Genomic DNA, 12,952 nt, shown 5'->3' with positions numbered 1-12,952 from the left:
CAGCATAAAGTGTGGAGCCAAACTAAAATGCGAGATCACAGCAGAGTAATAGGGCTGTTTAAAGCAGAGAATGGGACATAACCCCAGACTTTCTGGATTTGCCTAGAAATACAAAGGCAATCAAGAGGGATTGGGCATAGAGTATTCCTCACTTAACATTGTCAGAAAGTGCAGCACTCTACAGGACACTGTTAGAGAGAGCAACTTGCTACAGGGAGCTTATCGTTTTCTCCTCTGTCCAGCAGTAACTTCAACTGTAATAAGATGAAAGCCTGATCTCCTGCCTATGTCAGCTACATAACATCTGGATATGTTCCAAACTGTTGCAGCTCAATAAAAATGATTAGAACTCAGCCAGTTAACAGATCACCAACCCAATAAATTGTGTTTAGAAATTGTTCAAAGAAAACTATGTCCTCTAAATTAAAAAACGAACCAAACAAACAACCAAACAGAAAAACAACAACACAAAACCAAACAAAAAGTTTTCAGCTTTAATATTGCACTTCCATTTTGGAAGCATACTAAAAGCAACCATAAGGATTGATATTGTCTAAATGATGGCACATGCTTTCCTTCTCAGTGCAAAGTTGAAAAAAAGTAGTCTTGGACCACATTTCCTGCTCTCCTTTCTCCCTTTAGGAAGGGGAGCTGCTACTTGGCTACTGTGAGAGCTCTGTGCGGGGGAAGCAGGTTTGACAGTTTCCGAGTGGTTACAAACTGGTCCTGATTGTTTCAGGAAAAAAAGTGAATGTACAGTTCCTCCAGTAACACACTGTGATTTGTTCAGGGACGAATCTGGACTGAGACCAGATTAAGTTTCTCTTTTTGTAGGCAGAAGGCAAGTAAAAGTAGACCACTTTAGACACCCATACGAGTAAGTCAGGTATTCATGAAGTGATTCATAAATCATTACAAAGACCACTGAAGTCTACTATAAAGGAGTCCTGTCCTGCTACACAAAATAATGCGTTGTTAATTATGGGAGGATTTTTTGGATGTTAAACCAAATGTGAAATTTTGCATCCCAAAAAGCCAATCTTGTGCTGGGCTGCATCAAAAGGAGCGTGACCTGAGCAGGTCAAAGGAGGCAATGCTGCCCCTCTACTCTGCTCTCATGAGACTCCACCTGCAGTGCTGCATCCAGCTCTGAGGCCTCCAGCACAAGGAAGACGTGGACCTGCTCGTGTGAGTCCAGAGGAGGCCATGAAGATGATCAGAGGGCTCAAGCACCTCTCCTATGGCAACAGGATGAGAGGGTCGGGCTTGGTCAGCCTGGAGAAGAGAAGGCTTCAGGAGATCTGATAGCAGCCTTCCACTACCTAAAGGGGCCTACAGGAAATCTATAGAAGGACATTTTACAAGATGATGATTTTTAAGGTCCCTTCCAACCCAAATCATTCTGTGATTCTGTGATGTGTAAAACTTTGCTTATTTGAGTTTTGAAAAGGATTTTTCCCTGTTACTGGCTGCTGGTTAAACCATTTTTCAGAAATTAATTTTCACAAATGACTTTTGAAAACACAGAGGATGATATCCCATGATTTTTTAAGTAATAGTAGTCATAAAACCCACCTGTGTATTGCTTTTAATCTCTGGCAGCAAGTAACAGTCTTCCCACAGGAATGCAAAAAACTAACTCCAGTCCCTACTCAAATAGTTGTAGCATGTCTTTAAAAACCTCTGATATTCTTAGCACAATATAACTACTTATTTATATATATATATATTTAGTATTCCCTATATTATTATGAAATTCACACATACTTCATCCTATTCCTCCCTACTATGTCTTTAAGTCTATACTGTATCAGTTATCTGGAACAATGACATATTTGACATATTAAAGACTCAGTGTCTCAGTAGTGACATCTTTATTTCCTTCAATAATATATGTGTTTATGAAGTTAATATCAAACAGCACAAAGACCATTCAAACCCTATCTAATATGCCTAAGAATGCAATTCTCAAAGAAAACTGAATAGGCAGTAAACAATTCAAAGTTCCTTTTGAAACTTGGCTGTACTCCAAATGTAAATTATGGATCTTCCAGAAACATAGTGAATAGGTTTCAAATTAAGTCATAATCACACAGATAATCACAGCAAGTCGAGGGTGGTGATTCTGATAATGTGTGGCAGATACTGATTCTGAGCTGCAGCAGAAAAGATCTCATGTGTCCTGAGGCGCAGCTACAGCACGTATAATGACCCAGTCCAGAGGTGTTCTACAGCGTGACTACCACAGTTGCACCTTCTGTTCTGTTTGGATTAAGATTACAGTTTCCTTACAGTTCTGCAGGAAAAACATTCTTTATTACTGGGCTATAAAGAAAGTAATCCAGTGAATTGAGGTTCCAGCCTTAGAACAACAAGGATCAGTTTTAGAATCCTGGCAGTGTTGACGGTAAGCACTGATCTCTCCTACCAGCAGCTGCTACTGAGCACACCCATCACAGGGAAGGGTAGGTAGTTACTCTTGTTCAGCAAAGGCTTCCAGGTTGCTTTCAGGACTGGGGAAAGAGGCAAGTTTGTGACAGGAATACCACATCAGTTTTCACTCACAGTCTTGCAGAAATAGCCTGGCCTTTTTTTGTCAGCCTTCCTGAATCTCCTGCTATGGATAAGAAAGTGACCTTCAGCTACTCCTGAGCCCAGGATGAGCTTTTGTTCCCTAATCAGATCCCATTAGTCCAGTGTGTAGTTTGGTCACCGGGGCATAGACCACGTCTCTTATAGTCTCATCTGCAAAAATTACTGTTGCACCTATTTGTAATATGCTTTGTAGTATGTAATTTTAAGGAAGTGTAGAGAAATATTAAACTTAACAAAGTCTGTGAAATTCTCAAAATAGTGTGTAACCTTGCAGTGCCAGTACAGACAGAGCTGTGCAAAACACACCACTGATGTGATGAACTTCTGTGGCAGCTGCACCACGAGGTTTGGTCTGAATGGTTCTCCTCTTCTGCCAGGCTTGTAAGCTTATACTTTGAGGTCAGATCAACATTTGATGTGGTCAGACTCCTCCACATTGGAATCAGTTTAACACTGGCCTTTATTTAGATTATATTGACTTCAGATTGTTTATTTTCAAATAGCTCTCTGTAGCATACAAAAAATTCTAGAACTTGAAACCTGAACCTGGGCCTGAAACTATTATCTAACTCGTTAGTGTCCAATGACCAGAACTGACCCCTCACTTACAGAGTGGAAGGACAGCTATTGGTTGACAGATACAGTTGATACAAAGCCTTACAATGAGACAGTTGGCAATGCCTCAAAAATCAGGTTCCCCATGAGGTATCTCCTCCTATTAAGACTTAAACCCACTCACGGAAGATAAAAGGAATTTTCTATGATAAAGGTGCAATTCAGCCTTTTAACTTCCCAGTTGTCAAATTTGAAAATGTGTCTTCTCTGTATCTGGGCTGCACCCTGTTCTTTTGAAAGTCTCTATCTATGCAAACTGATAAACATTATAGTGATGTAAATAAAGTAGGAACATTCTTTAGCTCTTATCTATCGGGTATTTTACAGTTCTGTGTTTCTGAACTCCTAGGTTTGTTGCTTCAGATCCTTCTCCTCACCACATCAGCACCCAGGGAATTTCAGTTCCACACCACATGATGCAGAGACAGATGCTACAACCTCCCCACCTTCCACAGCCTGCAGGAATGTCTCTAAAGACATACCTGCTAGCAACAAACCCTTCTTTTCAACCAAATAGCCTCCACAACCAAGGTAAGAAGGAAGAATCCTCATCACTCATGTTAGTTGTTTGTCACTGTTTTGAAGCTTCAAAGTAAGCTCTTCAAGGGATGGTACTGGTATTTTTAAGGCACCTTACTTTTTGGAAAACTCTAGGAAGTAGCCTTCAGGAACCTGTCTTTATACTGCCTTAAAATTCTTAGTTTAGATAATTGTTATTCATCTTAATACAGAGTTACGGGTTTCTCTTCAGATATATTTTCAGAGCTGTTGTTGTCATATGTGGAGACATGCCAGAGCAGAAACAACAAATTCCTAGCATATGGGGCTAGGAAGGGATCAGGTTAGCCTTCCTATTTCCACCGTACAATACATTTTACTCAATTCCCTTTTTTTGGCTGAATATTTGGCAAGAACTCATCTTCCAGAAACACATCCAGGCGGCAAGGTCTGTCTTTCTACCTGGCACAAAAGTTATCTTTGAGTACATAGGTGGCTTTACCACCTTCTTCCTCTCATGGTCATAGAAGAAGCATTGTAGAAACTGGGATCACAACCAGTTGCTCTGAAGTTGAACTGTTTTCAAGGAATCCTGCTTCCCAGAAGCTCACAAATCAACTCAGATTAGTTGCTGCTCCACATAGGACTTTCACTGGCTGGGGAATCTATCTCCATATCTGCTTGGGGCATCATATCATTAGAGCAAGCCAAGGCAATATTACTGTGTTCCCACCTCCCCTTCCTGCAGTCCAAAGAGGATTTAAAAGGACAAAAGACATGTGTCATTAACACCATTATAAGAACAGTAGAGACCTGGGCAAATGTCACATATAGACTGAAGCCCCATTCCACATCCAAATTTAAGGTAGAGCTTAATAACTATCTTCTGAGTGGATCAAAAAACGGATAACCTCAGGGGTTGGATCTCAAACCCATACCTTAGTCCCGTGTGTCATGGTTTACGCCCAGCCGTAAATCAGACCACGCAGTCTCTGTCTCACTCCCTCCCTTCCCCCACCCCTGCTCCCAGAGGGATGGAAAGGAGAATCAAAAGAATGTAACTGCCAGAGGTTGAGATAAGAACAGTCCAGTAACTAAGGTATAACACAAATCACTACTGCTGCCACCAATAATAATAATGATAAGGGAAATAACCAGGAAAGAGAATACAATCGCTCACCACCCGCCGACTGATACCCAGCCGAACCAAGCAGTAAACTAGCCCTTCCAGGAAACTGCCCCCAGTTCTACATCCTGGGCATGACGTGCTGCGGTATGGAATACCTCTTTGGCTAGTTTTGGTCAGGTGCCCTGTCTCTGCTTCTTCCCAGCTTCCTGTCCTTCCTTGCAGAGCATGAGACTCCCAAAGTCCTTGGTCAGAGTAAACATGACTTAGCAACAACTAACAACATCAGTGTATCAGTGCTGTTCCCAGGCCGAAAGTCAAAACCACAGCACTGCACTAGCTACTAAGACAGAGAAAAATGACTGCTACTGCTGAACCCAGAACACCATGTTAGCTTCGCTATGTTTGCCTCCATATCCTAGGAAAACCTATGTTGAAAATAGACATTGGTGACAGGAGTTGTATACATACAGTTAGCAACTCAAAGTTGCAGATGTAAAGATCTCTGTGTTTAAAAATGGTGGGAAGACAATGTGGGATGAATTCTATTTTATAAAAGACATAATATGTTGCAATACAAAAGCCACATTTGGATATTGAATGTTCTTTCAAAGATTAAGAAACCTATTGTCACTCTAAGAGATATTTTGTCAGAATGTACTCCCTCCAACTTCAGCATAGTTGTCTCATTCCTGTGTGCTACGCTGAAAGCTTTGTTGGTCCTGCATGCCTGAAAGGCTTAGCTAAACTATCTCTCACAAAAGGAAATACTTAAGAGTTCATGGTCAAGTTTTCCCAGCAGTACAAAGATTGACATCTTCCTTGGTCACATCAGTATAATGCAGAAAAACCACCATGAAGTTGTCTCACCAGCCTAAACCATTTGGTGTATAAGGACTGTCTGTGGGAAGCTCTGTTAGTTTCTGTCTCCCGCAGTTCATAACTTGCCTTTTCAAGATTTAAAGTGCTGTAGCTGTAGCCACTTCAGCTCAGTCTGCTATCAAACAATGGTGACATTTTTGTCTCGATATGTAAGCTTGTAAATTCCATTTAAATTGGCTGTACTAAAGAAGAAAGAGTTTCATTGCCGAAAAGCTATTTGAAGAGAGCAAGTTCTCAACAGACTCCTTTACTGAAAGCCTAAGCAACTTAAAAGCTCATGGAGATCTCAGAGCACTATCCTTTGGAGATAAATTATGTAGGAGGTGCGAGACTTACAAGCCTTTTATACCTAATAGCTACTTGCATTGTGAAGCTGCTTCTGCTTGGAAGAACACTGTCTACAGTTCAAATTTCAGTATTTGTTCTGAGTGATTTTCAGCACCAGATACACAGTAATGTCAGAGAGCAATCCCAGGCACCGCTACAGGCTGGGCAAAGAAGAGATTCAGAGCAGCCCGGCAGAGAAGGACTTGGGGGTGTTGGTCGATGAGAAAATGAACATGAGCCGGCTTCAGTGTGCGCTCGCAGCCCAGAAAGCCAACCGTATCCTGGGCTGCATCAAGAGGAGCGTGACCAGGAGGTCAAAGGAGGTGATCCTGCCCCTCTACTCTGCTCTTGTGAAACCTCACTTGGAGTATTGTGTGCAGTTCTGGTGTCCTCAACATAAAAAGGACATGGAACTGTTGGAACAAGTCCAGAGGAGGGCCACGAGGATGATCAGGGGACTGGAGCACCTCCCGTATGAAGATAGGCTGAGAAAGTTGGGGCTGTTCAGCCTGGAGAAGAGAAGGCTGCGTGGAGACTTAATAGCAGCCTTCCAGTATCTGAAGGGGTGCTATAGGGATGGCGGGGATGGACTATTCATTAGGGACTGTAGTGACAGGACAAGGGGTAATGGGTTCAAACTTAAACAGGGGAAGTTTAGATTGGATATAAGGAAGAAATTCTTTACTGAGAGGGTGGTGAGGCACTGGAATGGGTTGCCCAGGGAGGTTGTGAATGCTCCATCCCTGGCGGTGTTCAAGGCCAGGTTGGATGAGGCCTTGGCTGGCATGGTTTTGTGTGGGGTGTCCCTGCCCATGGCAGGTGGGTTGGAACTAGATAATCTTAAGGTCCTTTCCAACCCTAACTGTTCTATGATTCTATGATTCATTGCTTTGGTTAATATTATGTAATAGATTAAATATTCCCTTTTCTTCCTCTTGTGAAATTCATATTTTCCCTTGCTGTGTGGAATATTCAGGAAGTGATGATGTTAAGATGACTCGCTGAGCTGCAGAGATAAAGCTTTTCTTTTCCTATCAGTAGACTTAGTATATTTCATTGGATTACCATAAGCAGTAAATCTGAAACTGGAAACTGGAGTGATGACTTCCCAGCTTGATGCTATTGTATATGCCATTGTACTATGTGTTTGCAAAGAGACTAGAAGTCAGTTCAGGTCCTGGAAATCTGCAACAATTGGCCCAGGACCTATATTGTACTGATCACTCTTCTCAGCCTAGAAAAACTACAGGGATCTCAGCACAGGTACCTGAAGACAAAGTCATCTGCAGCATGCAGGCAACTGTGAAAATAAGGTATTGCTTTGCGACAAATCAGAAGAGATGTGTGAGGTAGAAAAGAAAAGAAGAGCAATAGAAAAATTCTCCACAGTGGTCAAGCTTCTTCTATTTATAGTACAGAGTACGGTAAAGCTGCTTTGGGCATGGACACAGCTAGCTTGATTTTGGATGCTTCTGATACTACAAACATTTTTGCACTAGGAGTCTGACTGTCCTTTAAAATCATGCCTGTAACTCATGGCATATGTTTCTGTGAGGTAAGCTGATGACCGGTGCTGACTGAGTAATGGAAGAAATAAAAACGTCATGCAAAATTTTCAGGAAAAGAAAAAAGTTGCCATTTGAAGAAAATGTTAGCTGATATGAGTTAGCTGTACTAGTGTGTCTATACAGGCAGCTCTACTAGTAACAGCTATCTTTTAATTACAAATAACCAGATTTAAATAAACAAAACTTTTAAATAAACAAAACTTTTTTCACGTTTTTTACCTTTGCAAGTCAGTCTTGCAGTACAATATGTGACTCATATCTATGACTTACTCTTCCTTTTGTTCTTTACACTCACATGGTACCAAATTATTACCTGTTTGTGAAATTAACCTAGTGGACACTGTAGAAATGTACTGCAGAGGAACACTATTTTGAAGTAGTTCAAGCCAAAGACAGCTGGAAATTTCACATACCATAGCAGTAAAGACTACTCACCCATGATGTATATTTCTTAATAGCATTTACAATTATTTTCACTAGAAAATACGCTTTCTTTGTGGTGCCAGGCAGAGAACTGACTGAGAAGGAAATAGATGTTCATCAGAAACTTCCTACCTTATAGAAATTATAACGGTGGCAATCATTCATTACATATCAGTAATGAACTCTTTTTCCACATCAGTTCAATTGAATCAGGACCTTATCACAAACTTATGTAGACCACAATTTCAGCTGGGAATTTGAGACTGCTGTGTACCTGGGATTTTCTGATGCTTAGCATCTCTCAGAACAAAGCTCTAAGTGATAAAGAACAAGAGCTTTTCGTTTTTAGAAGAGATTCTTGCAGTATACAGCTATTTTATCATATTTAAAACTATTTCACTTTCCTCAGGAAATAATTCTATCATTACAGAAAAATAGATGTTTAAACTATTTATTCTGTATCTTGACATCATGGATCTTGGCTGTAGTGCACTGACTCCAAGAAACACAATTGACATAATCTTGTGCATGTGTGTGTTTTAAATAGCTCAACAAGACAGCAAATGATACAGTCCAGGTTGCAGTCCTGAGAACTGTTCAGTTGCTGGAACTTCATTAGCCAACCTGTTTGCCTTTTTTGTATTTCCAGTACTGCATGAAAACACAGAAAACTGAAGCTACAGGTAGCTCTCTAACAGATAATCTCAAACAACGGGCTAACTATAGTCTGGGTATAGGGCCTGAATTACATATGTTTTCATGTTATCCTAACTTCAGCAGTAGTGTTGATTATCTTGGGCATGGCAACACATGAATAAAGAGAATAGCTCCTGATACCAAGTTAGGGCATTTTGCTGTATCATGTTTGGGCTCCAGTTCAAAGACCTCTACATTGTGACCTGATGCACTGCAGACATGGACAAAGTACTAAATAACTGAGGGGTAGAGAACAATGTGTGCGCTGTTCTGCTCCTTCCTGTTTATGGCTCTGTATTTTATAAGATGGATATTTCTGACCCTGAATCATGAAAAAAAAAAAAAAAGAAGTAAAAGCTGAATTATTTCTCTTTTCTCCCTTTCTATCTTAAAAAAATATTGGGGGGTTTATCACTTACTGAAAATGCTTTGTGCACTTCCCTGGTTCTTCCTGCAATATGGAGATTAATGTACCACTGGATCAAAGCTTGTAAGACTTTGCTAGACAATATTCTTTAGCTTAAGTAGGGAATGAGCAAACACAGGGGATGTGACTCACAATAGCTCAACCCGAAGGTAAGCAGTTTTTCTGCCAGACTTCGGCTAGTGGTAGTCAAAGTTACTGCCAGATTGGTCTGCACTGGGAACAGGATGCTGTGAGAAAGGCACAACTAGAGAATGAGCAGAGAGCTATGTAAAAGGACATTTCAGCATGTGTCTTGAAGGGTCTTGCCAGCTGGCTAAGACCACTATAGATTGAAATGGTTTCTGATAACTAGTCTGACTCAACAGTAAACTTGCACAGTGTGTCCTATTAGTTTTAAAAGCATTTTTAAAGGAGGCAAAAACTGTCGTAGCGATGCAGCTTCTAAGTCAAGTTTTGGAAGGCTATTGTTTTTTTTCTTTCATTTTGCTTTATTTACTAGAGTTGATTCTTAAATGTCAGGACTGAACATTTAAGGATTGACAATTGTAAATTCTTAACATGCTTTGCAATCTGACTCAGTTTTGTTGCAATTAAACTTTAAAAGAAAAAAATTGTTGAAACCATTATCTTACAGCTAGCACGGCAGAGTTCCCACAGCCTCTGCAAAAGACAATGAAATCTATGAGTGTTCAGCCTTTCCAGAGTGAGCACAAATTCTGCAAATTGCGCCTGCTGTGGAAGAGGAACTGTGCTTCTGCTTATGATTTTTTCTTTCTCTGTTTTTCTTATCTCTTTTTTTTGATTTCTTTCTTTTATGCAAAGTCAAGATACTCTTTTTCTTCATGCAGGTTTTCAGACACAACACTATACTGACAATTGTTTCATTGTTCTTTCATGTAACTATTTGCCCCATCTAAACAATTGTTACCTTTGTGTAAATCAGGCATTTATCCGTTTTGTGTAGCGATGCTACTGAATAAAATACAAAGATTGTGTTTTCCTCACCATTGTTACCAAGACCTTCCCATAAGGTCTCTTCGGAGTTCATGGGTGCAGGTTCAGACTGTCTTGTCTGTCCATAGTCCTGGCATATTCTGATGCTTTTAAATACTGAGTTTTCTGTTTCAGTTCAAGCATATCTTATGCATGCCAACATTTGTGTGGTTTTTTAGCCTCAAAGAAAAAAGAATCATAAAACTCCTAAATCATGCATCGTTCCTCCTACTTCAATGAAAAAGTGATACAGCCTGTTCTTCACTGCGTCCTTCTCCTTTCCCTATCCCTATTATCTATGAAATGCATTATCTGTACATAAACACTCAGTACATCTTCAACAAACAACAGTCCCATATGCACACTTTCATAGGAAAGTTAATGGAAACACACCTAGCTCCTAGCCACAATCCAGAAAAAAATTTTCTTATGTTCCTAACATATTTCGAAGCATAGACTGTATACACATTATAAGCATAGACTGTATACACATATATAAGCATACACTGTATACACATATATAAGCATACACTGTAAAGGTATCTGAGATAAGCAGGTTTGTTTGGGTTGGGGTGTTGCACAATATATTCCTCATCAAGACAGTAGCACATCAAGACAATAGTAAATTCTGTAAATTAAAAAATTGCTAGTAAGTCTAAGCTTTGGACATTTTGCTCAGGAGTCTGAAGGATGGCTTTTATAGGTAAAAGAATGTGGTGTGTTTGGGTTTTTTTTTCAGTTTTCTATAATATATTCTGAGAATATATTCAGTACAGAAAAAAAGTCATTCCAGTCATAATTTTAAGGGGAGAAAAGACTTTGCTTCCATGAGAAAAATCTTCAGGGCAACCTGCTACAGAACATCTGTCTCTGCCTCCTAGATTGCATACACGTCCCTGTTTTATAAAGAAGTGTGGTTTGGATTATATAAATACCTATTTTGTCATGAACCTCAATGTGAATTTACTCAGTGCTTAGACATCTCTAATAATCACTTAAAGAACAAAAAACAACTTAAAGAACAAAAACCCTGGTGGGGATCTTTCGTGTCATGTAACACGATGGTCTTGATTTTCTTCCATGTGGACTCATTTCTACTAATGATTGGGTTAGACTCTCATCATGTACTGAAAAGCAACAGGCCTCGTGGATCGTCAGCAGACAGCCTTTCTGACCTAATATGCATGCCCCACTATTGGCCATCTGTCTTGGCATTAGTGACAGACGCTCAGATTTTATGCAGGCCTGACTTGAGTTATCTTCCTTTATTCTGAATTAAGCATTCTCTTAGATACTTCAGGCAGCAGTCCAGTGTGAAATCTGGAGAGTACAGCAGAACTGCAGAGTAAAGGGAGAAATTCCCTGAAAAATTTCAGCTTCTAGCCAGTCAGTGCTTCTCACAAGCCATGGATGTCAGGACGTCCATGAAGTGGATTGTGTTCAGAATTAGTAGCAGCTGGAGAAAATCTTAAGGAACTTCATATCAAAGCTGCTTTATTGGTGGAAAATAGTTGAAGTACTGGAGCTACTGCTATTGAGGTTTTTATCCTTCTTATGGCCATGGTTATACATGCTATCCCGTGTGTCTCTGTCCAGGTCTTTTACTGACCACTTTCTTCCCCTTGTTGTAGGGTTATATGAGCAGCTTCAGACTTTTTGCCCTCCACATTATGCTGACACTCAGAAGAATGTACAAGATAGCGTTTCTTGCAATACAGTTCCTCCTTTTGAAGACTGCTTAATTCCCACATCAGTGGACCAGGCAGAACTTGGCACTTTCCATCAAACTTTTTCAACGCACTCTGGTGTTGCAGGTAAATGACAGCTGGGCATTTTGTGGGTGGTTGTGTACTGTTTGTGGACTTCGACAGATCTGCTTGAGCTATGTATGTAGCTAGGACCTGTCATGACAGACTTGACTTTTCAGAAAGAGGAGATAGTTTTCAGACCTCTGTGGTGAGGTTTGCATTGGGACCCAGTCACAGTGGGTCACAGTTAACATCTGACCTCTGTGCAGACAGCACATTGTTGAGGGCTTCTCAAGATTCTAACATGGGGGTCAGTCACTAGTTCATGTATTTGAAATAAAGCCCATTGAACCCTGTATGATATTTGTGCAGCCACTCCTCATTGCTGTAAGTATTGTAGCAGAGACCTGAGATGTTTCAAACCTCTAATTCTTTTCATGTTTGATTTTTCTCAGTCTTGAATTTCATTTACTTTTCCATGGCAAGAACTGCCCGGGTGAAAACTTTTCTATGCACACTTCACAATCTCCACCTACCTGAAAAGCACATAAGGAGCTTACATGGTAGTCTGGAAAGATGAAAGTTACCTATGTATAGAGGATCAGCACAATATAGTAGGCCTAATCAGGACCTAAGTACTAGTGATGCCCAAGTGCTTTACTGTCTTTCCACACAGGATGATTTTAGTTAATATTTATTGTGCTTTGAAACACCTCTTATGTTGTGGTCTTTCATTAGTGCATTCAAAAGCCAATGCACATGTAACTTCAAAGAACCGTGTCACAGTATGTAAAGAAGTCATCCAAAAGATGAGAGTTTTTCTGCAGTTACTCTAGTGCTTGCCACTATTGCTTGTAGAAGATAGTAATTTCTGTGCCAAGCTCTACTTTACAGCAAGTAAGTTCCACAGTATTTTATTGCCTCTTATCATATGTTGAGTATGATAAAATTCCATAAACATGCATGAAGTTTATTTTAAAAATTATCACAATTTTAGCACTCAGTAGGTGCTAAATTTTAGAACCCCAATGGGCAAGTGTTAGATGAAATCCAC

The 12,952-nt window shown here is 40.2% G+C and overlaps 1 protein-coding gene across 1 annotated transcript in view; it reads left to right on the top strand.

The window, feature by feature from the left end:
• GLIS3 (GLIS family zinc finger 3) overlaps positions 1-12,952 on the top strand; it is a gene marked incomplete at its 5' end in the record, with an annotated part of 147,192 nt that overhangs the window by 133,149 nt on the left and 1,091 nt on the right. Inside the window, 2 exon segments of the mRNA XM_080637381.1 lie at positions 3,560-3,741; positions 11,782-11,964. Coding sequence (XP_080493507.1) covers positions 3,560-3,741; positions 11,782-11,964 — 365 coding nt within the window.

The sequence above is a fragment of the Psittacula echo genome, assembly GCF_963264785.1.
Source record: "Psittacula echo genome assembly, chromosome: Z".
In the NCBI taxonomy this organism is placed as follows: domain Eukaryota; kingdom Metazoa; phylum Chordata; class Aves; order Psittaciformes; family Psittacidae; genus Psittacula; species Psittacula echo.
This window is presented reverse-complemented; position numbering and strand designations above follow the sequence as displayed.